The following is a 27,204-nucleotide window of genomic DNA, read 5'->3' as shown; positions in this document are numbered from 1 at the left end:
GAATGATTTGGGGGTGATGGTCTTGGGTCCTCTGGGAAGAGAGTCAGAGCTTGGTTGGGCAATTCTGGGTCCACTGGTCCTTCTGCTCCCTGGACCTCAGTTTCCTCATCCGTGCAATGGGAAGGCAAAGAGAGGCAAGATCTATTTCTTGGGTTAGAGCAACAGGAGATGGCCTGGAGAGTTCAAAAGAAGCTGAGCCCTCAAACTAGTCTCGGAGAACCCAGCATGAGGGCTGCAGAAGGAAGTGGGCTGCCTATCAAATCTCCCTCCTCAGCCTCAGTTTCCCCTAAACTCCAGTCAGATCTGGAGGGCAGGATTTCAGGGCTGCTGCTGGCCTCCAGGTGGGCACGGCTCCGCGTGCAGGCACTCCGCTTGCTGAGCAGTGAGGTGGATTTGAGGTCTCCGCCTTCCCCCTTGGGAGGGTGCCCCCTAGTGGTGCCCATCCAGCACAATCATACCGGGCATCCTTGAGGGTTTCCCAGGAGCTAAGAAGAGAGAAGGAGAGAGGAAGGCTACTCTCCCGTTCCCACCCCTGCCTATGCGGGCCTGGTGTGTTCGCTGAGCATCTCCAGACAGGCTGGGCCCAGGGGGAATCCATCAGGAGCTCAGGGTCCTCAGGTGGGGGGCGGTGCCAGGGCCCTGCCTGCCGCTGACGGCGCCCTCTCCTGCAGAGAGCTGGCCCTCTTGTTTGAGCACGTGCAACGGGCCCGCAACGGGGGCCTACGGCCCCTGGAGGTACGGCGGGCGCCGGTACCCGACGGAGCGCCCTCCCGTTACCCGCCCGTTGCCACCTGCCACCGGCCGGGCAGCGCCTCCTTCTGCCCTGGGGAAAGGTAGGGGCCCCCCGGGGCTGCCACCTCCTCTTGCTTCTTCTCCTCCTCTTCCATTCTCTGTCTCATCCTCTCTTGGACCTGTCTCCAGCCACTGTGTGGGTGTCTGGGCCTGTGCTGGGGACTCCCAGGCCTTTTCAGGAGGCCTGGGCAGTTGTCATCAGATGGCCGGACAGGTATAGACCGACGGTCTCTCTGGAAAGGCCAGAGTTGACTCACCGTTTCGTCACCTGGGACTCCAGGGGCCTGAGTCGGGGAGATGTCCACACCATCCTTTCCCGTCACCTCCTCCATTCATTCCATTGTCCTCTTTCTTTCTCTGTTTCCACGTCCCCCTCACTCTTCCATCCCTGCACCCCCATCCCTCCCGGGAAGCTGGAGAGAGGAGGAGGCCGCTGGCCACAGGTGCTTACGGCTCAGGTAATCGTGGGCACCGTCCCGGGGTGTGAGGGCTGGGGCCCCACCTCCCCAGCATGTTCCTCGAGAAGGGACTTGACACTGAACTCGCCTCTTGGGAAGGAGATGCCAGCTGGAAAGAGAGCTCTGTGACTAAGAACTGCTGAAGGGCCTATGTAAACTCAACCAGTGACTAATGCTCTTGTCTTGTGCAAGCCTCATCCACAGCTTTGCTAATCCCAGAGCCTCCTCCTGGGATTCTCCCACAATGCCTTTCTTTCTCACGGAAGGACATTTTGCTGTCCTGCCAATCTCTCTCCCCTTGACCTGCCTCTCCTGGAGCTTTTGCATCTTAAAAGAACAAAGAAAGAACAATGCTTACCCCCACATAAATGTTCATAAATAGTGGAATTTCAGGCATACTTGGATAAGGGAAGCCCACTAACTCACTGTATATGGGAAAGTGACTATTCCTACAGAGGTATAGCTTTGAGGCCAAGGGTTCAATCCCCACCCGCTCTCATCATCATCCCCTGTCCTCTGCCCATTGGTTTGTTTTATTTCATCTTTGCATTCACCCCTGAATCAGTCAGGTGGACATTTGGGCCTTGAGCCTCAGGTGTGATTCTGAGCCCCAGGCTCAGAACAAGGGAGGGGAACAGAGGTGAACTACTTGGGGATCAGAAGGAGAGGCTATGAAAGCCTCTGCTGCTTGGTGCTGTGTGTCCTTGAGAAAGTCATCAAGCCACTCTGAGCCTCAGGGTTCTGGGCAGAAAATTAGCAGTGTGAAGGCTGCTCAGGGGCTGATCTGGATTTCTGGGCTGAAAAGGCTCAGGGAACAGGGAAGAGGGGGTTCTGGTGCAGAGATTGCAGGGAGCAGAATTCCTTTCCTGGTCTCAGTGAGGGCAGTTCTGGCCAGGGGCTGAATAAGAAGTGAGTGAAGAGGGAGACCCCTCTAGGTCTCTGGGAGGAGGGGACGTGTGATTGGCCAGGCCAGGCTGGAGGTCCCTGGACCAGGGTCCACGGTGCAGCCCATGAATATTGTCTGTCACTATCTGAATGTCCCACAGTGTTATCCTTGCCCCGACCCAACCACAGCAGACAGGCAGAAGCTCAGAAGTTTTGGCATTTGAGCAACCCTGCCCACAGCCTGAGCCAGGGCTCTTTGCAGCTTCAGTTCACTCTGGTCTCACTTTGCCTGAGTAGGAAGGTACCGGAAATGGAGATTATCCTGGACCCCAGCATCTGTACCACCTCCCACAGCTGCTTTGGGTCTCTGAGCCCCACAAGGCCTAGGAACAGATGACCACTGAGGGCTCGGCCATCACGAACTCCCAGCCTGTGCGTGTCTGCCCTGCAGTGTCTGTGTGGCTAGGGCTCCTGGTGATGGTGGTGGAGTACTCCTTATTCCCCAGACCCCAGGGGGCCAAACAGTGACTTCTAGGAGATTAGTGTGTGTGTGCTAAGTCACTTCAGTCGTGCCCAACTCTTTGCAACCCCATGGAGTATAGCCCGCTAGGCTCCTCTGTCCATGGGATTCTCCAGGCAAGAATATTGGAGTGGGTTGCCATGCCTGCCCCCAGGAGAATCTTCCTGACCTAGGGATCGAACCCACGTCTCTTATGTCTCCTCTATTGGCAGGTGGGTTCTTTACCACTAGCACCACCTGGGAAGCCCCCTAGGAGATCAGGCAGCAGACCAAACGGCCAGATCCTTAATCTTGGCTGTCTGGGCCCTGTGGGCTGGGTGCCCAAGACTCCACCCCCTAAACACACACACACACATACACACACACACCTGGTTGGCCACAGCCTTAGTGGTGCTTGTGGATGGATCCAGGCTGAGCATGTTCCCAGGATGACAAGGACTTCCTGAGGGGTGGCTGTGCCAGAGCCAGCACCTCTCTCTGTGGGTTTTGCGATGAGACGCTAAGACAGTGGTTTTCAGAGCATGGTCCCCAACTTTCTGTGTCGGCATCCCATGGGACATCTGTTCATCATGCAGAGATACCTGGACCTCTCCCCAAGCCACGGAATGAGCATCTCTAGAAAAGAGGCATGGAATTCTGCATATTTAACATGCTCCCCATGAGATCCTTATGCAAAGCTGGAGAACCTCTGCCTTCTAGGCATGTGGGCTAGAGGATGATTTGAGTCAGGGGGGTCCTTCTCTCCTACCAGCCACAGGAGGCTGGCCCCATCCTGGCAGCTCCCCATGCTCCGCCCACCTGCCTCCTTCCCACTAACCTCTGTTGTGTCTTGTTCTCCACTTTCCAGCCAGATGTTTAGTAATAAACGGAGTTTCTTTTGGATCCACGCCAGCTGGAGACCGAGGTACCCCCTCGCCTGCTCCTCCTGTCCCGCTTCTCCTTGCCCCACCCAGTTCTGGGGCTGGAGAGGGAGACAGGATGGGCCAAGGACAAGGTGCATGTGCCTGCCGCCTGCCGTCTGCCTTGGGGCCCTGATGAGCCCCTCGCCTTCCTGGGGATGCTTCTGCCAGGTCTGGGGACCTGGGCTTGGTCCCCAGTCTGTCAGGAGGGACACCTACAGGAGCCTTGGGATGAGTTCTGGCTCTGCTGCTGATGCTCCCCCACCCCAGCCTCGTGTAATCTTGGCCAGATTGCTTTCCTTTTGTGGACCTCAGTTTCCTATCTGTGGAATGGGCAGATTGAACTAGAGGCTCTCAGAGGGTCCTTCCCACTCTGACTTTTTCCAGGCCTTTAGCTTCCTGGCTTCATACTGCCCACTGAGGTCCTAGCAGATGCCCGAAGGGGCTGGGGTTGGTGCCTCCTTCACCAACTCCAGAGCCCAGTTCTTTAGCCGCCTCACCACTACATTCCTTGGTACCTGCCCTGTGCCAGGCCCTGCACTAGGAACATAGTGATGAATAAAACATGGTGCCAAGAGAGTTGCAAGGAGTAACTGCCATGTGGTGTGAGCAACACAACTCAAGGAGGAAGCAGAGGGTGGCGAACACCAAGGGGAGGAGGTGAGAGAGCTTGGCTGTTGCAGCCCGTCGTGGAGGTCGGGAGCTAAAGCTGGGTCACAAAAGCCCTGTGAGAACCTCATTCTGTTGGCACTGCCTGGCAGCTGGGGCTTAAGAGTCCTGCGCATCCCAAAGTGCCTTGGCAGCCTTGTGGATTGAGGCGGGGGAGGGGGCTGGGGCAGGAGGAGGAGAGGGGGACAGAGCTCCTCGCTGCTCGACCCAGAAGCAGAGTTTCTTAGAAATGTGGCTCCCTTCTGAATCTGGCTGGGGGCCTTGGGTGCAAGCCTTCTGTGCCTCCACTTCCTCAGATGTAAAATGAGGGTGATACCAGGATCTGTTTCCACTCAAACTGTGCCTGGCTCAGAGGAAGTGCCAGATAAATGTTGGCCTCACGCGATTTACTGTTATGGTATGCGCTTGGAAACCACTGCTGGAGGGAACACGTTGGGGGGTAAAGCCGAGGAAACTCTGGGTCAGCTGTCCCCCTTTGCAAGATTCCTTGGGCTCTGTGGGTGTGATGGGCAGGAAGGGCAAGGCCAGGGCTGTTTCCACAGTCTCGAAGAGAGAGGCTACATTCAGCATCAGAACAGGTAGGCTGCCTCAGACCCTCCGTGAGCCTGGTGTTTGGCAGACAGATGGACTGCTTAAAGAAATCCCTGTGGAAGTGAGCACAGGGGTTGGGTCCAGCCAAGCAGTCAGAAGGCAGCATGTGCCCTGAGCTTGCCCTCTCTTACAGGGATGCCCCAGTTAAATTCACACACCTGTCCTCCAGTCACCAATGGTGCTGAAATCACTGGCACCACTGATGTTTTGGGCCAGAAAATTCCTTATTGTTCGAGGCTGTCCCATGCATTGTTCAGCATCCTTGGCCTCTACCTAGATGCTAGGAGCACCTCCCTCCCTGCCTCAGGGAGACAACCAAAAATGTCTCCAGCCAAATGTCCCCTCAGTTCAGTTCAGTCGCTCAGTTGTGTCCGACTCTTTGCGACCCCATGAATTGCAGCACGCCAGGCCTCCCTGTCCATCACCAACTCGTGGAGTTCACTCAAACTCACGTCCATCGAGTCGGTGATGCCATCCAGCCATCTCAGCCTCTATCGTCCCCTTCTCCTCCTGCCCCCAATCCCTCCCAGCATCAGAGTCTTTTCCAATGAGTCAGCTCTTCGCATCAGGTGGCCAAAGTATTGGAGCTTCAGCTTCAGCATCAGTCCTTCCAAAGAACACCCAGGACTGATCTCCTTTAGAATGGACCAGTTGGATCTCCTTGCAGTCCAAGGGACTCTCAAGAGTCTTCTCCAACACCACAGTTCAAAAGCAAAATGTCCGCTAGTGAGCAAAATAACCCCCAGCTGAGAATTACTGCCAGAGACCCTCTCCTGTTGGCTCCTCCCAGAGAAAGAACACAGCTTCTGAAGTCACAGAAAACTGGGTTCCAGTCCTTGTTCCATGCAGAGAAGCTCTGTGACCTTGGAAGCTTAGGCACCCCCTTCCATATCTGTAAAATAGGGGTGGTAACTGGAACCCGCCACCCAACGTGGCTGAGAGCCGAAAAGGCTCAGGCAGTCGGCCTGGACCTTGTGTGCTCTTCTGATGTCCACTGTGTGCCAGGTTCCTTTCCATTTTCTTTGAGCTTTTAGGCTCCAGAGAGACTGACATGAGCCATTTTCTGGGCCCTGCCCAAGGAGCTGGAATCCAGGGCCACTGCTGGGAAAACAGCACCTTCTTATACTGCAAAGGAGCCCAGGGTCTCTGGCTGGCTGGAAAGTTACAGAATCCCACAAGTCAGGCTAGAAGCTCCTTCAACCATCACAGAATCAGAGCTGGAGAGAGACCTTTCAAGACCTCTAGGGCAAGTGCCCACACCCCTTCCTTCATGAGTCCTACTGAGCGCAAGCTCAGAATGGCTCACACACTTCTCATGACAGGGAGGTCAGCCCCTTTCCCCAGAACAGCACTGGAGTGATGTGCCAGGCACAGAGGTCCAGACTTCTGGGCCCTTGGCTGACTGTCAGGGCCTTCTCTGCCCCTCTCTCTTCCTCTGCCCCTTGAAGGAGCAGAGGACAGACGGGGTGGTCGCACGGACTGGGTGGGGTGGTGGGTGCTTGCCAGCATGAGAAGAGCCTGAAGGAACTGCTCTGCAGAGGAAAGTTTGGGAGAGCCAACCTCAAACTTCAGTTGGAATCTTTGGTATGTGCTGAGGAAATCCTGAGCCAGCCAACAGCATGATGGATTGCAGGGAGCCACCCCATCCTTCCCTTCTGATATCCTCAGGGCCCCCATCCTTGTCCTATTACCTCTCCCCTCCGGGCAGAGGTCCCTACTCCTAAGGATGGCCCTACATACATCCCAGCTGCCTTCCCAGTAGCACCTTCCAGGGCCTCCCTCCCCTCAGCACCTTGCTCTGTATACTCCATCCCCTATGCCCGGGCATGGAGGACCCTGGTCCCCACTCAGCTCTGAAACTAGAATCTGTCTCCTGCTCAACCCTTGATCTGAAAGTCTCTGAGACCCAGTGACACAGTGTCCCACCCTGATCCCTGCTCCCTGTCTGCATCAGAATTCCCCCAAGACTGGCTGGTGTTCTCCTGAGCTGGGGCCCCGGACATTCGAGATACAAGGACCCCAAAGCTGTCTGAAGGGGGCCTTTCAAGTGGCAAACACGCAGGGTGGTGGCGTTGACACCGCCAGGAGGCCTCTGGATGGGGACGTTTGCACAGGTTCCATTCGGACAGCGATAACACGGTCCTTGAACCTCTTGGACAGAGTTACTCTAGCAGGCACTGGGTACGCTGGGCCTGTCCTGGGGCACCTGAGGCCTCCCCTCACCTGTCTCCTTCCAAGATTTGGAGGATAGGTGAGGAGTTTGGGTGTGGGAAGGGGAGTCTAAGGGCATACACAGATGTATACACGTGTCTTCACGTGTACACAGACGTGTAGGTGCTGTTGAACTGCAGGCTCAGGAGGCAGTGGGAGGTCGTGTGGGCAGGATGTCAGTCTGGGTGGACAGAGAAGAACAGCTTACAGACCTTCACTGGTTTGGGGGTGGGGCCCACCGGCATGGCCTGGGCATACGTGTGGGCCCAGCAGCTAGACCCACAGGGCTAAGACCCCCAGCAGGCCAGGACACTGCACACCTCCAGGCTGTGATTTCATTCACACAGAAATCTGAATGATGGAGACCTTTGGAATTTTGCAGTGCACTGCCTATACAACTGTACCAGGTCCTAAGGCCCTGACCTGACCAGGTGAGGTCAGATAGCTCCAGCGGTGGGCAAAGGAGGAACATAGGTACACACACTGGCACCTGTGTGCATACAAGCACAGACACTACACACGTACACGCACACACCCTCAATTCCACACAGCCGGCCCACGTGCACAGAGAGGAGCTGGGGGCCTAACTCAGTGTGCTTGGCCAGGTGAGCTTCTCCATCCCTCAGCAGCTTGTCTGTCCCCAGAGGGGTCTCTTGCCTCCACCCCCGCCCCCTGGCTGGGCCAGGCCCAGCTCCCAGTCCACTGTCTGTCTCTGACTCCCTTCTTGGGTTTCTGCCACTCTTTCCACTCTGACATCTGTCTCCTGTGCACCCTTATCTGTCCGGGCAATGATGGGTGGGGGGTGGGGGTGGGGGTGGGGAGTGGAGTTGTTCAGACTGATCCTGGATTGGCTTCTCATAGGAGTCAGGGCCCCCCTTACCACACCCATGTTCCATCCTAGGAAGTCTCCGCTTGGAGGAGAGTCAGCCCCAGTAGCTGCCCCCAAGTCCCAAGTCAGCTGTGTCCCCACTCACACCTACCCCCAGCTGCAGCTAACTTGATTCTCTCCCCGACCTGACCTGCCCTGCCAGCAGCCGGATGGGCATCAAAGACCGCATCCGCATGGGCAGCTCCCAGCGGCGGACGGGCCCCTCCAAGCAGCACCTGGCACCTCCGCCGATGCCCACTTCCCCGAGTAGTGAGCAGGTGGGTGAGGCCAGCAGTCCCACCAAGGTGCAGAAGAGCTGGAGCTTCAACGACCGCACCCGCTTCCGGGCCTCCCTGAGACTCAAACCCCGCACCTCGGCTGAGGGTGAGCCCCTGCGGGTCTGGGGCCAGGACCCGCTGAGGATGGCAGGGCGGGCCTGGAGTCTGGGCTGGGGGTGGGAACACTTGGTTCTAGTCCCAGCTTTGCAGCAGATTGAGCATCTTTGGGCACCAGTCTTCTGGTCTGTAAAATGGGCATCATAATACTTGCTTTGCTGGGCTCCAGGCTGTTTGAGAATCAGAGGAGAATATAGAGGTAGCATTTGGTAGTGGTTAAGAGCATGGGGAGAATGGATGCAAGTATATATATGCCTGAGTTGTTCTACCATAACTACCATAACATTGTTAACTGGCTATGTTAAGTTGCTTCAGTCATGTCTGACTCTTTGTAACCCTATGGACTGTAGCCGGCCAGGCTCCTCTGTCCATAGGGTTCTCTAGGCAAGAATACTGGAGTGAGTTGCCATGCCCTCCTCTAGGGGATCTTCCTGACCCAGGGATTGAACCAGAGTCTCTTATGTCTCCTGCTCTGGGAGGTGGTTCTTTACCACTAGCACCACCTAGGAAAACACCAATATTTAGAAAGAGAAAAAGAAAAAAGATTGGGGAACACATGTACACTCGTGGCAGATTCAAGTCAATGTATGGCAAAACCAATACAATATCGTAAAGTAAAATAAATTAATTAATTAAAAAAAAATACGTGACAAGAAAAAAATAAAAAAGAGCACAGGCTTTGGAGCCAGGCTGCCTGGGTTTGAATCCTGGCTTTGTCACTTATCTTGGGCAGGTAACCTAATCTCCCTGGGCTTCATTTTCCACGTCTATAAAATGGGGATAGTGAACATATCTACTTCATAGGACTGTTGTGAGGATTATATGAGATTATCCACAGTAGGTGAACAGAGGAGTTCTGGAATATAGTAAGTGCTCATCAAAAGCTAGCAGCCTTACAAACATGCTCTGGAAGGAGCAGGAGGCCATCCGTGCTGAAGAGAGCCCTGACTGTGCACAGCCCCACTCTGGATTATCTTGTCTACTTCTCTTAGCAATAGCAGGGTTGTGTCTATCCCCATTTTACAGATGGGCAGACTGAGCTCTCTCAGCAAGGAAATGGCAGAGCTGATATCCTTAAGCAGGTCTGTCCAACTCCGTAGCCCATGCTCCCCACCCTGCCCGTTTGCTGGCCCAGCCTGTGGATATGAGGCTGTGAGCCTGGTGGGGGCTGCATTTAGAGAGGTGGCTTTTTGGAGTTCTAGCTCTGTTCCTGACTTACACTGTGACCTGGGTAAGCTACTGCCCTTTTCTGTGCCTTGGTGTCCTCTTCTGAAAAACAGGATTGGACCAAATTCCCTGGAAGACTTCTCCCAGCTCTGACATGCTTCAGGCCCCTGGGTGGTGGTGGGGGGGGGGGTGTAGAGGGGGGTGGATAAGGATGGAGGTTAAGGACAGGAACTTTGGAGGGAGGGGACCCAGCCATGCTGCCTCTGTCTGTGCTGTATCAATCCCCCAACATGCTGCTGGCTGACCACTCTCTTGGTCCTTTCCTGGAAAGTTACAGAACTCCACAAACCAGTCTTTGGAGGGTGCTGGCACCTGGGACCTGGTTGGTACCCAGGGCCTCCTCTTTCCTGCCAAGAAACTGCCTGACCTCCCCACCCTTTGGCCCCAGTGGGGCCAGGACAGCATCACCTGTCTCTGCAGTGCTGGGCACCAGCCTTGGAGAAGCCATTTCTCTTATCCCAGGAGGAGAACGACTTGCTTTAGAGGCTTCCTCCATAGCAGAGCTGGGGCTGGGAGCCCCGCCCCTTGATTCCCTCTTGGCTGAAGGATAAGGCTGGTGTGAGAGAATGCGCAGACGCCTCAAGCCCTGTGTCACTGTCCTGCATGGTGGAGCCGGTGGGGCTTCCTCCCTGTGTGCAACTTGCCCTAGGCCAGACAGATGTGCCCTAAAGTGGTTCCTGCTCACCGGCCACCAGGCAGATGTGTACACAGGGCAGATGGGCCTGCAGCAAACTGAGGTGTTTCCCCTGGGTAGGGCAGCTGGGAGGCAAGAACCTGGTCTGCTTGTGCCCCCAGGAAGGCTCTGGCCCCTTTCTGGGGCTCTGTCTTCCTCTCTGTACCCCTCAGGGTGGTGGTAGGGATTGCAAGCACTCCCTTCTGCCACCGCCACCTGGGCCCCCTGCTCCTGACTTTTCAGAGGGCCCCTCGGAGGAAGTAGCGGAGGAGAAGAGCTACCAGTGCGAACTCACTGTGGACGACGTCATGCCCGCTGTGAAGATGGTCATCCGTTCCGTCAGGTGAGACTGAAGCAGGAGGTGGGCCACCTACCACTGCTCCCCATCTGGGGTCTACCCTTGTGGCCAGGCCTGGCCTAGCTCCTGGCATACCAGCTGCTGCCTGCCTGGCACCTTCAACCATGCTGGCTGGCGGGGTCCCTGGAGAGTGGGTGGGGTGGGGAGGTGGCATATGGCTCCCGGCTGGGTTGGTGCAGACTTATCATGTCGGGAGGGCTGGCCAGGTGGGGCGGTGGGCATGGCTGCCCACCACAGTCCCTCTACTCACACTACAGTCTTCTCCCTGCTTCTCCCCCTTACCGCTCTCTCCCTGAATGTCCAGCTGCCTCCTCTCTCTCTCTCTCTCCCTAGCTGTGTATCAGCAATCTGCCTGGCTCTCCCTGGGTCTCTGTCTTACAGGCAGTTTCACCCCATCTCTGTGTCTAAGTCTCATCACCCTCTTGCCTCCGTGACTCAAACTTACTGTCTTCCCTCGGGAGTCTTGACCTCAGCCTGTCTGTTTCCCCCAGGATTTCCTCTAGAGCCATACTGTTCAAACCACAGGTCACAACAGTTTGGAGTCAACTTAGTGAAATCAATTTAGTGGTCAGCATTCAAAAAAGAAAAAAGAAAGTATCAGAGTGCATCCTTCATAGTAAGAATAAATGTTTATGAAACTTCTATTTCAGTTATGTGTGTATGTTTATACTAGTTTCTGTAAACTATTTCTTATCGTAGTTCTTGGTCAAAAAGTTTGAAGGACCCTGTCCTCCTGGCTTCACTGGCTGTCTCCCTTAACAGTTCAGTGGGGACCAGAGTCCCTGAGCTCTTTAGCCATGTAGCCATGGATCTGGCTCCCAAACTCCTTGGAATGGAGTTCCAGCCTAATCTCTGTGTCCATCCGGTAGCTCCAGTTTCACCCCTAGGCCTTCCAGACTCATCCCCCTCTCTTCCCTAGCTGATTCACCTGTCTGCAAGCCTCTTTCCTTTGTGTTCCTTTTAAATCAAAATCATCTGGACACCCCCTCTCCCAGAGAGTCTGAGGCCTCTCTCCACCCCTCTTTTATGCATCCTGTCTCTCCCCTCCAAGGGACCAGCTTCTGCAACACAACACCCAAGCTTCCCCCTGGCCCAAGTCAGCTCTCCTTGGCCCCTCACACTCAGCACGCCCCAGTCCTGCTCCCCCTCCCATGACCCCATGATAGGCAGTGACACCAGCATCCACCCTGTGCCCCAAGCCATGGGAGTCATCCTGGACTCAGACTCATAAGCCTTTCAGGCCCCTCTCCCACACTGCTCACAGCTGTTCTGTATCTCCACCCCACTGCCCACCCCCCTACCCCCACCCCCAGCTCAGGCTCATCCCCTGGAGTGGGTCTTCCTGCCTGGGACTCTGCCCCTCCAGGACATCCTCTACCCACACAGGTGGACAGAGGATGGTCATGCTAAAGCAGAGTAAACCACATGGCCCCTTCCCCACCACCCCAGCTTCCCATTGCCCAATCTCTGCCAGGGATGCTAGGATCTTCAGAATAACCCCTCACCCTACCTCTCATTGATTAACCCCTTTCCTTCACATCCTGTTCTGGCTACTTTGGACTGACTCTCACTCACACACCTCCATGCCTGTTTGTGTCCCCAAAGCCTCCCTTCATGCCCCTCCTCTTGCCCTGGGACTGGAAGGTATCACTTCTCAAGATGTCTCCTGACCTCCCCAGCCAAGCTCTCCCTTCTCATGGTCCCCAGTCCTCTTTCTCCACTCCTTGACATAGCCCTCATCGCCCCATAATTGTCTGTGTCCTCTTCGTCTCCCACCCCAGACCAGTGCTCCTGAGACCAGGGATTGTACCTGATGCCCTTTGGGGTGTCCAGGGTCCAGCACAGGAGTGCTAACAGGCATATGCAAAAATGTCTTCCCCTAAGCTGTCCTTAGCAGCAGTGTTCACGGGTGGGTGCCTTGCTTGTGTCCCACCCAACAGAGAGAAACGACAGTCCCGGCCCTCCCAGTGACTGCATATCAAAGAAGACCAAACAAACTCAGGAGGCTGGGGCAGGAGCGTGGTGGGGAGGGAGGGAGGCCCAAGACTCAGGTGTGGCTGTCTGCAGTGGCCCAGGCAGGAGGTGGCCTCCTGCCAGACAAGGTAGCAAAGGACAGCGAGGGGGCTGGAAAAGAATGCCTGTCCTCTGAGACTCCCTATCCCCACAGGATCCTGAAGTTCCTGGTAGCCAAAAGGAAATTCAAGGAGACGCTGCGACCATACGACGTGAAGGACGTCATTGAACAGTACTCAGCAGGGCACCTGGACATGCTGGGCCGGATCAAGAGTCTGCAGGCTCGGTGGGTGCACCGGGGCCGGGGCCGGGGGAGCGGGGCAGGACTGCCGCGGCACCAGTTCCCGCAGGAGGTCCGCTGGAGCCCCTCTGCGGGCGCCCGAACGCAGCCCTGAGCGCCCCCTAGGGGCCGCGGCGGGAGCTGGCGTTTCTTGCTTGCAGCGCATTGCAGCGGGAGCCTGCCACCCGCACCTGTTATCGAACTTGAAAGGGAAAGTGTTAGTCGCTCAGTCGTGGCCGACTCTTTGCGACCCCATGGACTGTAGCCCATCAGGCTCCTCTGTCCATGGCATTTCCCAGGCAAGAACGCTGGAGTGGGTTGCCATTTCTTTCCCCAGGGGATCTTCTCCACCTAGGGATTGAACCTGGGTCTCCTGCGTTGCAGGTCGAGTCTTCACCATCTGAGCCACCAGGGAAGCCTTACTGAACCTGAAGCAAACCCTACTGACCTGCTCGCTTCAAGGACGTCTTTAGATGACTGCTTTCTCGTCCTAAAATAATAGGCTTAAAATAATCAGTGACCGCCCCCCCCCCCCAGCATCTCCTAATAGAATAGGCAAATTATCCTCAGTGCTCCTCACCTCTTGCCTCTGGAGTCCTCTTCCAACACCTCTTCTCTCTGCCCAGCGTGTAGGAAGATTCTCACACCAAGAACTCAATCACCTATACCTCGCCCCTTTCCTCTTGTGGCCTGCATTGTCACTGCCCATTCATTTGTTCTCTCAAGAAATAGTCACTGGGCGTTTATTTGTTACTTGCCAGACAGTGGGGATATGGTGGAAAACAAATGGCCTCTGCTTCATGGAGCTCTCATTCCAGTGGAAGAACAGATGATAGTAAGTGAAACCAGAACATGTCAGATGATGATAAAGGCTAAGAAGAAAAATAAGGTTAGGATGTTTAGATTTGTGATTTTTAAATAGGCAAGAAGGTGACATTTGAGAAAAAAAATTGAAGGTGAGGCAAACAGTCCCATGATTGTGGTTTGTTTAAAACAGTTTCCAGAGGGAACAGCAAGTGCAAAGGTTTTGAGATGGGCAGGTGTGTGGGGTGATGTTTTAGGAACAGCAAGCAGCCCAGTGTGCCTGTCCTGGCATGAGGGAAGCAGGAGACGAGGTTAGAAGGCTAATAGCACTTAGACTATATAAAGCTCTGGGGGCCACTGCAAAGATGTTGGCGTTCATCCAGAGTAAGACGCACGAATTGGAGGGCTTTGAACAAAGGACAGATGCAATCTGAGATATATTCTAAAAGGATCATCCTAGATGCTGTGTTGAGAATGGCCTATAGGGGGCTAGAATGGAAACAGGGAGCCCAGTGAGGGGGCTAATTCAGATGTGCAGGCAAGAGATGGTGGCGGTGTGCACCAGGTGGCAGCAATTAAGGGGAGGCCAAATGGTCAGATTGTAATTATGTTCTGAAAGTAGAGCTGACAGCATTTTCAGATAGGGTGTAAGAGGAAAAAGAGAGAGAATCAAGGATAAAACCAAAGTTTTTGGCTTGAGCAAGAGGAAAAAGTTGCTGTTTATTGACATGGGGAAAGTCAATGAGTGGAGCAAGTTTCGATCAGGAAAGCTGGGACATGCTGGGTTTGTGATGCCCATCAGACAGCTAAATGGAATGTGGATCTGGCAGAGGAGTGTGGAGTTTGGAGGAGAGGTATGGGCTGGAGATAAAAGATTTGGTGTCAACTGTATATAGAGGCATGGAAAATCTGGAACTGAAGACATCATTTCGTGAGTGAGAGTAAATAGAAGAAAAAAAAGAAGTCCTAGGAGTGAGCTCTGGGTCCTGAAATGTTAAGCGGTTGTGGAGATAAAGGAGGAGCCAGAAAAGGAAACTGAGAAGGAGAAGTGAGTGAGGTAGGAGAACTGGGTGAAAGTGATGTTTGGGAATCCAAATGAAGAACCTGGAGAAAGAAGGGGTGAGCCGATGTGCCAGGTACTGCTAACAGGTCAAGCATAGTGAGGGCTGAGAATCGAATTTAGCAACATGGAGGTCTTTTGGTGTCTTGACAACTGTGGTTTCAGTGAAATGGTGGGAATGAAAGCCTGATTAGAGAGGTTTTAGAGAGGCAGAAAAGAGAAATTGAAGATAGAGGGTAGGGATAACACTTTGAAGCATGTTGCTGTAAAGGGGACCAGCTTCAGCCTTGTCCCCCTTATAACTCACATCCCCACTTGTGTCTCTCCCTCTTCCCAGTCCACCATTCCTACCTGTGCTCCCATCAGGCAGCTGTTTTACTTGTCATGTTTATGGGTGGTGGCTCTGCTCCCCTGGTCAAAGCAGTGACCTGGCACTTCCATTAAACTTGGTCTCCCCATTCAGTTCAGTCGCTCAGTCATGTCCAACTCTTTGCGACCCCATGAACAGCAGCACGCCAGGCCTCCCTATCCATCACCAACTCCCGGAGTTCACTCAAACTCACGTCCATCGAGTTGGTGACGCCATCCAACCATCTCATCCTCTGTCGTCCCCTTCTCCTCCTGCCCTCAATCTTTCCCAGCATCAGGGTCTTTTCAAATGAGTCAGCTCTTCTCATCAGGTGGCCAAAGTATTGGAGTTTCAGCTTCAGCATCAGTCCTTCAAATGAACACCCAAGACTGATCTCCTTTAGGATGGACTGGTTGGATCTCCTTGCAGTCCAAGGGACTCTCAAGAGTCTTCTCCAACACCATAGTTCAAAAGCATCAATTTTTCGGCACTCAGCTTTATTCACAGTCCAACTCTCACATCCATACATGACCACTGGAAAAACCATAGCTTTGACTAGACGGACCTTTGTTGGCAAAGTAATGTCTCTGCTTTTTAATATGCTGTCTAGGTTGGTCATAACTTTCCTTCCAAGAAGTAAGCGTCTTTTAATTTCATTGCTGCAATCACCATCTGCAATGATTTGGGAGCCCAGAAAAATAAAGTCAGCCGCTGTTTCCACTATTTTCCCATCTATTTGCCATGACGTGATGGGACCGGATGCCATGATCTTCGTTTTCTGAATGTTGAGCTTTAAGCCAACTTTTTCACTCTCCTCTTTCACTTTCATCAAGAGGCTCTTTAGTTCCTCTTCACTTTCTGCCATAAGGGTGGTGTCATCTGCATATCTGAGGTTATTGATATTTCTCCCGGCAATCTTGATTCCAGCTTGTGCTTCTTCCAGCCCAGCGTTTCTCATGATGTACTCTGCGTAGAAGTTAAATAAGCAGGGTGACAATATACAGCCTTGATGTACTCCTTTTCCTATTTGGAACCAGTCTGTTGTTCCATGTCCAGTTCTAACTGTTGCTTCCTGACCTGCATACAGGTTTCTCAAGAGGCAGGTCAGGTGGTCTGGTATTCCCATCTCTCAGAATTTTCCACGGTTTCTTGTGATCCACACAGTCAAAGGCTTTGGCATAGTCAATAAAGCATAAATAGATGTTTTTCTGGAACTCTCTTGCTTTTTCCATGATCCAGTGGATGTTGGCAATTTGATCTCTGGTTCCTCTGCCTTTTCTAAAACCAGCTTGAACATCTGGAAGTTCACGGTTCACGTACTGCTGAAGCCTGGCTTGGAGAATTTTGAGCATTACTTTACTAGCGTGTGAGATGAGTGCAATTGTGTGGTAGTTTGAGCATTCTTTGGCATTGCCTTTCTTTGGGATTGGAATGAAAACTGACCTTTTCCAGTCCTGTAGCCACTGCTGAGTTTTCCAAATTTGCTGGCATATTGAGTGCAGCACTTTCACAGCATCATCTTTCAGGATTTGAAATAGCTCAACTGATATTCCATCACCTCCACTAGCTTTGTTCATAGTGATGCTTCCTAAGACCCACTTGACTTCACAAACCAGGATGTCTGGCTGTTGGTGAGTGATCACACCATCATGATTATCTTGGTTGTGAAGATCTTTTTTGTATAGTTCTTCTGTGTATTCTTGCCACCTCTTCTTAATATCTTCTTCTTCTGTTAGGTCCATACCGTTTCTGTCCTTTATCGAGCCCATCTTTGCATGAAATGTTCCCTTGATATCTCTAATTTTCTTAAAGAGATCTCTAGTCTTTCCCATTCTATTGTTTTCCTCTATTTCTTTGCAGTGTTCAGTTAGGAAGTCTTTCTTATCTCTCCTTGCTATTCTTTGGAACTCTGCATTCAAATGGGTATATCTTTTCTTTTCTCCTTTGCTTTTCACCTCCTTTCTTTTCACAGCTATTTGTAAGGCCTCCCCAGACAGCTATTTTGCTTTTTTTTTTTTTTGCATTTCTTTTCCATGGGGATGGTCTTGATCCCTGTCTCCTGTACAATGTCACAAACCTCCGTCCATAGTTCATCAGGCACTCTATCTATCAGATCTAGGCCCTTAAATCTATTTCTCACTTCCACTGTATAATCATAAGGAATTTGATTTAGGTCATACCTGAATGGTCTAGTGGTTTTCCCTACTTTCTTCAATTTCAGTCTGAATTTGGCAATAAGGAGTTCATGATCTGAGCCACCGTCAGCTCCCGGTCTTGTTTTTGCTGACTGTATAGAGCTTCTCCATCTTTCCCTTCAAAGAATATAATCAGTCTGATTTCAGTGTCGACCATCTGGTGATGTCCATGTGTAGACTCTTCTCTTGTGTTGTTGGAAGAGCAAACTGACCCCCTTTCTCAGATGGCCTGCTCCCACCCAGGTGAATGTCTCCCCTTTAAGAAGGCGAGCTCTCATTCTTGTATGAAAAAGGGTGGCCAGTGTCTGCGTCCTTTGACAGTTCCCTTTCCCCACAGGGTGGACCAGATTGTCGGCCGGGGCCCCGGGGACCGGAAAGCCCGGGAGAAGGGTGACAAAGGGCCCTCCGATACGGAGGCGGTGGATGAAATCAGTATAATGGGACGTGTGGTCAAGGTGGAGAAGCAGGTGAGTTGGGATGGAGTTTCGCTGGTGTGGGGAAGCTAGCCGTCGACTGAGAAGCTCTGGAAGGCCCCTGGGTTAGGCCCAAAGGGAGGGTCCGCTTCTCGGAGCTTTAGCCCAGAGCACCTGAACTGCAGGCCGGAGCCGGGCCCACGCATCCGCTGAGAGTTGGACCCCGCCCCACACAAGGCCTGCCTCCCAGAAGGCCCGCCCGCTCCTGCTAAACGACCCCGATAAACCAGCCCTCGCCGGCCAAGCCCCGCCCTAGGCTGCTAGCATCTCAGATAAGCCCAAGTCCCGCCTACTTCATTTAACCCTGCCTCACTTGTCTCTCTTGATCATCTGGACTATCCCAACCCGTCACAACTAAATTTCGTTGCGGGGGTGGGTGGGAATAAACCCCAGGTTCCCAGCTTCGTTCCACCCTCCGGCCGAGCTCCGCCTTTCCCGTCGCACCTCCTCCCGGGCAAGCCCCGCCCCCGGCCGCGCCCCGCCCCCAGGCCCCGGCCAGGCCCCGCCTCCAGCCGCGCCCCGCCCCCAGGTGCAGTCCATCGAACACAAGCTGGACCTGTTGCTGGGCTTCTACTCGCGCTGTCTGCGCTCTGGCACCTCGGTCAGCCTGGGCACCGTGCAAGTGCCACTCTTCGACCCCGACATCACCTCCGACTACCACAGCCCTGTGGACCACGAGGACATCTCTGTCTCCGCACAGACGCTCAGCATCTCCCGCTCGGTCAGCACCAACATGGACTGAGGGTCTTCTCAGGGGCGGGGCAGCACACGGCCAGCCCGTCGGCCTGGCTCTCGGACCCGCCCTCTGAGGCCTCCGGACTCTTACTTGAACTCACTCCCTCGTGGGGAGAGAGGCCACATGCAGTATTGAGCTGTCTGGGTGGGCGAAATATCCGACGTGGGTGCCAGCGACCCGCCCCACCTCAGGAGCGAGAGATGCCAGGCCGCACGGAGGGCAGCAGCGGCGGCTGCCCGGCGGCCTCTGGGTCCCCCAGTGCCCTGCCCATTCCATCAAGGCCCGACAGGGCCTGCCTGGCAGGGGCACTGCCCCTGGAGTGGGAACAGGGCGCTGGGGCCCTGGGCCCTGACCCAGCTTCCAGCTATGCAAGGCGAGGTCTTTGGCCCGCCCTTCGGACAGAGCAGGGAAGCCTTCCCGCCAAGACCCCACTCCACTTGGGGGTGGGCCCATGGTGCCCACACAGGTACCCATAAGCACAGGAGCCTGCCGCCAGGCAGGTGGGCACCATATATGCAAACTATGTTAAATATGCAACTTTGGGGACCCCCATGGGGTCCCTCTGCCCCTCCCACCCTGGGAGATGGGCCCCCAGCTGTAGCTGGTCTCAGGCTGCTTGGCTATGACCCCCATCCCTGATCTTTGGCTTATCAACCCCTCTTCTCCGCTCCCAGCATGGGGCCTGTTTCTCCCTTGCCTCCCCAAGGACAGTGCCTGGGCCTTTCTTCCTATTTGCAGGTGTCCACACCCAGGGGCTCCCTCTTCCTGCCAGTGTTCACTCCCCTCTGGCCCTAGGCACCTCTGACAGCATAACTGTCTGTGTTCTGCCCCCAAATCTCCCAGACAGTGCTCCCACGGTCAGACAAACATGTCCCTACAGTTTCCCCAGACACACAGGTAGCCTCTCAGCATTCACGCTGACAAAGACAATTACCTACACTTGGAGACTTCAGCACAGAGCCACTCAGCGTTTGCTGGGTCTCTGCAGCTGAGGCCAGTGGCCTGCAGAGTGATGTCCACTCCTACCAACCCCATCCAGGTAGGAGAGGGAGCTCTCACGTGACCCCAGGTCTCGCCAGGCCCCACCCCAGAGCTTTACCAGCTCCCTTTTCTCAAGAAGAGTTACTCCTCATAGGTCCAGGAGCCCTAACTGCTGCCTCTGCCTGTCCCTAAGGGCCCTCCTTGGTATCCCCACAGCACGACTCAAGGCTAGGCCTCTTGGGGTCTGGACAGCCCTGGAAAGCCCCCAGGCCCTTTCCCAGGGTGGCCGTGAGGTCCGCTTCTGTCTAGGCTTGCCCTGCTCCTAGTCGCTCTAACTCCCAGAGAGAATAATAAACATCAAGCAAGTCCCATTCATCAGGCACCAACTGTGCATATGACGCTCACACGCACTGTTTCCCCTCCTTCCTTACCCTCCTCTTCACTTCAGTTGGCAGCCCCCTTACCGAATAAGCCCCCATCCACTGCAGGCCCCCAGCACCTCTTTGGTATCCCTACCGCTTTGTCCCTCTTCTGCAGAGCCAATGCAGGTGGCAGGAGGGTGACGGGGAGTGGACTAATGGTGACCCTCTGTGGGGCACCAGGGAATAAGGGGCTCAGGCCCAGCTGCCTGCATCTCATGACTGGGGACCTGCATGCACCAGCGCCAGGGCTGGGGTTGGACCTTGCTCAGCCCCCAGGTGCCCAGCCCCTGCCCCCACATGCCCTCTGCATGTGACCATCATGCCCTGGATGGAGCCTGTCCTGGCTCACCTCACCCGCACTACACTGTCCCCAGAGAGCCACACCTCCACCCCCTGAGAGACAGAGCTGTGGAGAGGGGCAGGAGGCTGGGATCGCCCCATGACCAAAGGAGACTTGGGGAGAAGCCCTCCCTCCTTCATGATCGAGGTTCCCCACCAACCCGGTTCTCGGATATGCAAGTACCTCACTTTGTTAACTTATTAACTTATTGATTTCATTAAAGTTTTCAGTAGGAGGTGGTTGGTCTTGGCTGTTCAGTGTCTGTGGAGCACCTGGTCTGGGGCTGGAGGTGAGGAGATCTGGATTAGTCAGGACTCTTGGGTGTAAACAACAGAAACGCAACCTGATATGTTTGAAGCAAAAATAAAAGAAAGAAAGTTTATTGGTCCAGATAACTAAAAAGTCTAGGAAGTAGATTTGGCTTCATATGAAGCTAGATCTGGGTGCTTAAATGTGTCAGGGACCTGTCGTCTGTCTCAGCCCTCCTGTTAGGCAGGCTGCCCTCTCACGATGACCCCTGGTACTTCCAAATTAACTTTCCTTTGGTTCAGTGCCCCAGTGAAAAATGAGGACCACTTTCCTAATAGTTTGTATCAGTCAGGGTCCAGTGAGGAAAACAGAAATCGCCCTAGGTTTTTCAACACAGGGAATTTACTATAGGGAACGGCTTACACTGATGTAGGTGGACTGAAAGAACAAACGGAACACCAGGATAACTAATGAGAGCCACTGCAGGAAGCAGACCCCACTCCTGAGGCTGCAGGAGTGCAGGGGAGAGGTCGAGGCTGGCAGAACCAGTGGACTTGACTGGGGGAGCCCCATAATGCTAGAGCGCAGAGGTCTGGAGAGGGGTGCTGTCTGGCTAGTGCTAGTACCTCCTAGGGGACACAGTGAAGCTTGTCTGGGAGTGCAGAAAAGTAGCTGAGGGCTGGGAGCAGCTGTGGCTACCAGGCTGTTGTAAATACGGTTAGAAGGAAGAGAAGGCAAAGGAAGAAGGAAAATCTCCACTTCTGCCTTCCAGTGTTTCCCCAGTGCCCCTAGTTATCAAAGCTAGCTGACAAAGTTGATGTGGTTTGCAGAGTCCCAGCTCCAGTTTCACAGAGCAGAGTACAGAAGGCTGCATCTGGAACGAAAAAGCAATAGCTTCATAACTGGCACGGCCCAACCCTTTGGACACTTGGTATTCATACATGTCCATCCACGGATGCTGAACCTCCATCTAGCAACAGTAGCTTCCACCTCACGAGATGAAACTATCCTGCATACAAATGAAGATCTTAACTCACCCCCTAGAAATGATAAACACAAGAAATTCCACCATGCAATAGATGTATCCAGCTCTAGGACTTAGTCATTGAATCCATATTTGGGCGATGTTAATTACTCTAATTCAGTCACAATCACACCTGCAATTGAAGAGTATACTGTAAAGTTAGCAATCGCCTACAAACTTAAAATCTTAAGGGACAAGGAGAAGAGAGGGGAGAAAAGCAATTAATATCACACACACACACACAGACACACACACACACACATGCCCCTTGATGCAATAGAACCCCTCTGGTAGCTGGTCACAGTGCCATAGCTGATATATGTTCAATCAAGTAAGTGTTTCTCTTTATCTATTATATATACTTCACTAACTGAGTAAATATATTCTTTTTTCCACTCTCCTTCTATGTTCCCTTTGTCCTTGACCGGGATCTCAGCCAGCTGGAATTTGTCACGTGGTGGAATGATCCCAAAGAATCATTCTTAAAGGGTCTGAAGCTTCAGTGGTCCTGCACAGTTTTGGATGCAATAGCTTTCTGTTAACTCTGTGCAAGGGACCCCTGAGAATGCCCTGGTCCCAGGCATAGTCTTCCTTGCCCTTGCTGTGTAGTGACACCCCTATTTCCCCTTGGTAATGGGGACCAGTCAGGCAGCCAGCATGCTGACTCTTTCCTTGCCTGTTATTTGAGTGGCATGAGAAGCCCAATATGGCCAGTTAGAAGTTCCAACTTCCAATTAAATGAAAACTGGGTTGCTTCCCTTCCCTTGAGAACTGAGACCTCCAAACTAACAGAGGCCAATGTGGGGGGGACAGGAAGCAAAAGTTGCATGAGTGGGTATAGTAGCCTGAATAATGCCCACCCAAAGATATCAGGTCCTAATCTCTCAGTTCAGTTCAGTTCAGTTCAGTCGCTCAGTTGTGTCTGACTCTTTGCGACCCCATGAATTGCAGGAATGTGTAAAATGTTACCTTATAAGGGAAGAAGGATTTTTGCAGATGTGATTAAGTTAATGATCTTGACATAGGGAGATTATCCTGGATTATCCAGGGGCCCTAAATCCAATTGCCAGTGTCCTTTTAAGAAAGAGGCAGATGGAGATCTCACACATACAGGAGACAGAAGTAGAGACTGGGGTAAGGTGGCCTCAGCAGAGGAATGCCAGTGGTTACTAAAAGCTGGAAGAGTCAAGGAACGGATTCTTCCCCATAATCTTGGAGGAGTGCAGCCCTGCTTATACCTTGATTTAGGTTCACTGAGGCTGATGTTGAACTTCTGGCCTTCAGAACTGTGAGAGAGTAAGTTCTGTTGTATGATGTCACCAAATTTATAGTAATTTGTTATGGCAACTACAGGGCTTCCTTGGCGGCTCAGATGGTAAAGAATCTGCCTGCAATGTAGGAGATCGGGGTTCGATCCCTGGGTTGGGAAGATCCCCCGGTGAAGGGAATGGCAACCCACTCCAGTATTCTTGCCTGGAAAATTCCCTGGACAGAGGAGCCTGACGGGCTACAATCCATGGGGTCGCAAAGAGTCAGACACAACTGAGTGACCAACACTTTCACTATGACAACTACAGGAAATTAATCCTGAGGGTTATCTGGTGTAATTGTGAGAGACACCACTCTCACTTACCTTCTTTTGATTCCTGGAGCTTTATATGCTGGCTGTGTCAGTGAGGATTGGCCACTGCCCCCTCCATCAGAGAAAGGATCCAGTAGAATTAACCTGGCACCAGGTGACTTGATGAATCCCTGCAGAACGGTGGTATTTTGGGCAGTCAGCATCTGTTCCTGCTGATGTTTGGTTGGGCATACAGTGTAACATTAGCCAGACCAGCCTTGGTGAGGCAAGTCCATATCATTGAACCCATAAGCAATCTTCATTCTTGCTGCCATGACCACCTAAGTTATACAAGGGTGTGTGGAGCAAGCACTGGAGGGTCTCCGGAGTGAGACTGACTGACAGCCATGGGTTGTGCTGTCTTAGCCATTAGATTATCTAGAGCCTCCTTGTCATGGATGCTCTTTGGTGGGACTTTTCCTTGGCATAGAAATACATTCACACCCTCTACCCATTTCTGATCAGATCAGATCAGATCAGTCGCTCAGTCGTGTCCGACTCTTTGCCACCCCATGAATCGCAGCACGCCAGGCCTCCCTGTCCATCACCAACTCCCGGAGACTCATGTCCATCGAGTCAGTGATGCCATCCAGCCATCTCATCCTCTGTTGTCCCCTTCTCCTCCTGCCCCCAATCCCTCCCAGCATCAGAGTCTTTTCCAGTGAGTCAACTCTTCGCATGAGATGGCCAAAGTACTGGAGTTTCAGCTTTAGCATCATTCCTTCCAAAGAAATCCCAGGGCTGATCTCCTTCAGAATGGACTGGTTGGATCTCCTTGCAGTCCAAGGGACTCTCAAGAGTCTTCTCCAACACCACAGTTCAAAAGCATCAATTCTTCAGCGCTCAGCCTTCTTCACAGTCCAACTCTCACATCCATACATGACCACAGGAAAAACCATAGCCTTGACTAGACAAACCTTTGTTGGCAAAATAATGTCTCTGCTTTTGAATATGCTATCTAGGTTGGTCATAACTTTCCTTCCAAGGAGTAAGCGTCTTTTAATTTCGTGGCTGCAGTCACCATCTGCAGTGATTTTGGAGCCCAAGAAAATAAAGTCTGACACTGTTTCCAGTGTTTCCCCATCTATTTCCCATGAAGTGATGGGGCCAGATGCCATGATCTTCGTTTTCTGAATGTTGAGTTTTAAGCCAACTTTTTCACTCTCCTCTTTCATTTTCATCAAGAGGCTTTTTAGTTCCTCTTCACTTTCTGCCATAAGGGTGGTTGTCATCTGCATATCTGAGGTTATTGATATTTCTCCCAGCAATCTTGATTCCAGCTTGTGTTTCTTCCAGTCCAGCGTTTCTCATGATGTACTCTGCATATAAGTTAAATAAACAGGGTGACAATATACCCCTTCCTGAGTCTTCCTTGTCTGCCATCCACCAATTCTGTGCTTTCTGAGTCCCTGACCATCTAGCCAAACCTCAAGCCACTGCCTAGAAACCAGTGTGTATCCACACTTCTTTTTTTTAAAACCAAAGTATAGTTGATTTACAATGTTGTATTAATGTCTGCTATATAGCAAAGTGATTCATATACATATATTCTTTTCCATTATGGTTTATCTTGGAATACTGACTATAGTTCTCTGTGCTATACAATAGGACTTCGTTGTTTATCCACTCTGTATATAAAATAGTTTTCATCTGCTAACTTCAAACTCCTAGTCCATTACCGCCCCTTCCCTCCTGCTTGGCAGCCATAAGCTTGTTCTCTGTGTCTGTGAGCCTGTTGCTATTTTGTAGACAAATCCATTTGTGGCATATTTTAGATTCCACATCTGATTGAATGGTATCTGTCTTTCTCTTTCTGACTTCTTTGCTTGGTGTGGTTATCTCTAGATCCAACCGTGTAGCTGCAAATGGCATTATTTCACTTTTTTATGGCCGAGTAATATTCCATTGCATATATTAGCCACATCTTCTTTATCCGTTCATCTGTTGGTGAACATTTAGGTTGTCTTGGCTATTGTTAATAGTGCTGCTATGAATATAGGGGTGCATGTATCTTTTTGAATTATATCCATATGCCTGGATATATGCCCAGGAGTCAGATTGCTGGCAGATCCACACTTCTTGCCATCTCTCAATCCAGGCAAAGTGGGCAACCCAGTGTGCTGAAGGGTGAGTAGAGTTTAACCAGGCATGGGAATGGGGTGGTGAATGCTCCAGCTAGAGAGAATAGCATGTGTAACGGCCCAGTGGCACCAGAAAGAGTGATACGTGAATGGGGGAGAAGGAGATCCCTGGTTGGGCCCAGACAGAAAGGGAGAGAGTGGCACAGGATGGCACTTTAGGATGAGGCAGGAGTCAAGGTTTATAGGATCCACAAGTCCTTTCAAAGAGATAGGACTTAACCATGATGGCAGTGGGGAGTCAGTCAAAAATTCTGACTAGAGATCAAACCAGGATAGACTTGCATTTTAGACAGTTTTCTTCCCAGGACAGAAGATGAATCTGAGGAAGCAAGCCTGGCTGCAGGGAGACCAGTTAGGAGACTGCTGCAGTAATCTGAGCAGGAGATGCTGGTGACCTGGACAAGTCCCGTGGAGTTTCACTAACTGAACAAATGTGTCTGAAGCACCTGCTGTATGTCAGACCCTGGCTCAGCACAATGCACAGGATGATCAGACACAGGAGACCCAGCTAGGGCCTTGAGGTCATCCAGCCCCTGGAGGAAACAGGTGTACAGCTACCCAGCGCACACGCCGCTCTTCTAAGTTTGCCTGGCTCAGCAAGGAGGGTTTGCAGGTGGCTATGGGAGTGCCCAAACTGTCATCAAATATGGCCTTGAGAGCAGGTGGTTTTAGCTTGATGTGTCATTTATCTGGGCTTCCCAGGTGCCGCTGCTGCTGCTGCTGCTAAGTCGCTTCAGTCGTGTCTGACTCTGTGCAACCCCGTAGACGGCAGCCCATCAGGCTCCCCCGTCCCTGGGATTCTCCAGGCAAGAACACTGGAGTGGATTGCCATTTACTTCTCCAATGCATGAAAGTGAAAAGTGAAAAGTGAAAGCAAAATCGCTCAGTCGTATCTGACTCTTAGCAACCCCATGGACTGCAGCCCACCAGGCTCCTGGTCCATGGGATTTTCCAGGCAAGAGTCCTGGAGTGGGGTGCCATTGCCTTCTCCCCAGGTGCCGCTAGTGGTAAACAATCTGCCTGCCAATGCAGTAGACAAGAGACTCAGGTTCAGTCCCTGGGTGAGAAAGATCCCCTGGAGGAAGGCATGGCAATTCACTCCAGTATTCTTGCCTGGAGAATCCAATGGACAGAGGAGCCTGGTGGGCTACAGTCCATAGGGTCACACAGAGTCAGACACAACTGAAGCAACTTAGCATGCACGTCACTTATCTATTACTAGGTAACAACTCACCCTATACCTCAGTAGCTCAAAACAGCAATTTTATTTTGTCTTGATGCTGTGGATCAGCAGTTTGAGTTGGTCTCAAATTCTAAGCAGTTCTGTTCATCTCACCTGGGATCATTAATGCGATTGCAATCATCCAGCCTCTTGATGGGGGGTGGTTGTTCTAAGATGACCTCATTCATGTGTCTGGGGTTGGGTGCTGACTGTCTGTGCCCAGGCTGGCCCACAGGCAGGATGGCTTGTCTCTGCTCCATGGGGCTTCTCATCTTCTAATAGGTTAGACTGGGCTTCTTCACATGACAAGAGGACAAAAGCAGAAATTAAATAGTCTCTGGAGACTCCGGCTCAGAAATTGTACCAAGCAGCCTGGGAGTGCCATGCTGCAAGGGCTCAGCTCACTGGGATCCGGAGTGCTCGGCATCTGTTACAATTTTTAAAATTATTAATTAATGTTTGGCCCTGCTGGGTCTTTGCTGCTGCACATGGGCTTTCTCTGGTTGGGGCAAGCGGGGACTACTCTACAGTCGCAGGCTTCTCGTTGCCACGGCTTTTGTTGTTGCAGAGCACAGGCTCTAGAGTGTAGGCTCAGTAGTTGTGGAGCATGGGTTTAGTTGCTTGGCGGCCTGTGGGATCTTCCCTGACCAGGGATTAAAGCTGTGTCCCTGGATTAGCAGATGGCTTCAACCACTGGACCACCACTTGTGCTGATCAAAGAAAATCATGCTGCATAGTTCTCAATTTG

The 27,204-nt window shown here is 52.5% G+C and overlaps 1 protein-coding gene and 1 long non-coding RNA gene across 2 annotated transcripts in view; one reads left to right on the top strand and one right to left on the bottom strand.

Annotated features, from left to right (window-relative positions):
- The window catches only part of KCNQ4 (potassium voltage-gated channel subfamily Q member 4), a 58,743-nt gene extending 38,309 nt beyond the window's left edge, over window positions 1–20,434 (top strand). Inside the window, exons 9-14 of the mRNA XM_061412343.1 lie at window positions 672–833; window positions 8,057–8,277; window positions 10,432–10,531; window positions 12,714–12,845; window positions 17,585–17,714; window positions 18,250–20,434. Coding sequence (XP_061268327.1) covers window positions 672–833; window positions 8,057–8,277; window positions 10,432–10,531; window positions 12,714–12,845; window positions 17,585–17,714; window positions 18,250–18,462 — 958 coding nt within the window. The 3' untranslated portion in view covers window positions 18,463–20,434. The remainder of the gene's footprint in view (window positions 1–671; window positions 834–8,056; window positions 8,278–10,431; window positions 10,532–12,713; window positions 12,846–17,584; window positions 17,715–18,249) is intronic.
- LOC133244758 (uncharacterized) lies at window positions 20,388–22,789 on the bottom strand. Its single transcript, XR_009735511.1, has 2 exons — window positions 22,711–22,789; window positions 20,388–21,322 (listed from the first exon to the last, which is right to left on the bottom strand). It is a non-coding gene; the product is annotated as an uncharacterized LOC133244758 (long non-coding RNA).
- Window positions 22,790–27,204: the final 4,415 nt, after the last annotated feature.

Source organism: Bos javanicus, chromosome 3 (genome assembly GCF_032452875.1).
Source record: "Bos javanicus breed banteng chromosome 3, ARS-OSU_banteng_1.0, whole genome shotgun sequence".
Classification (NCBI taxonomy): Eukaryota; Metazoa; Chordata; class Mammalia; order Artiodactyla; family Bovidae; genus Bos; species Bos javanicus.
Note: the sequence above shows the minus strand (reverse complement) of the source record. Positions and strands in the feature narration are given on the sequence as shown.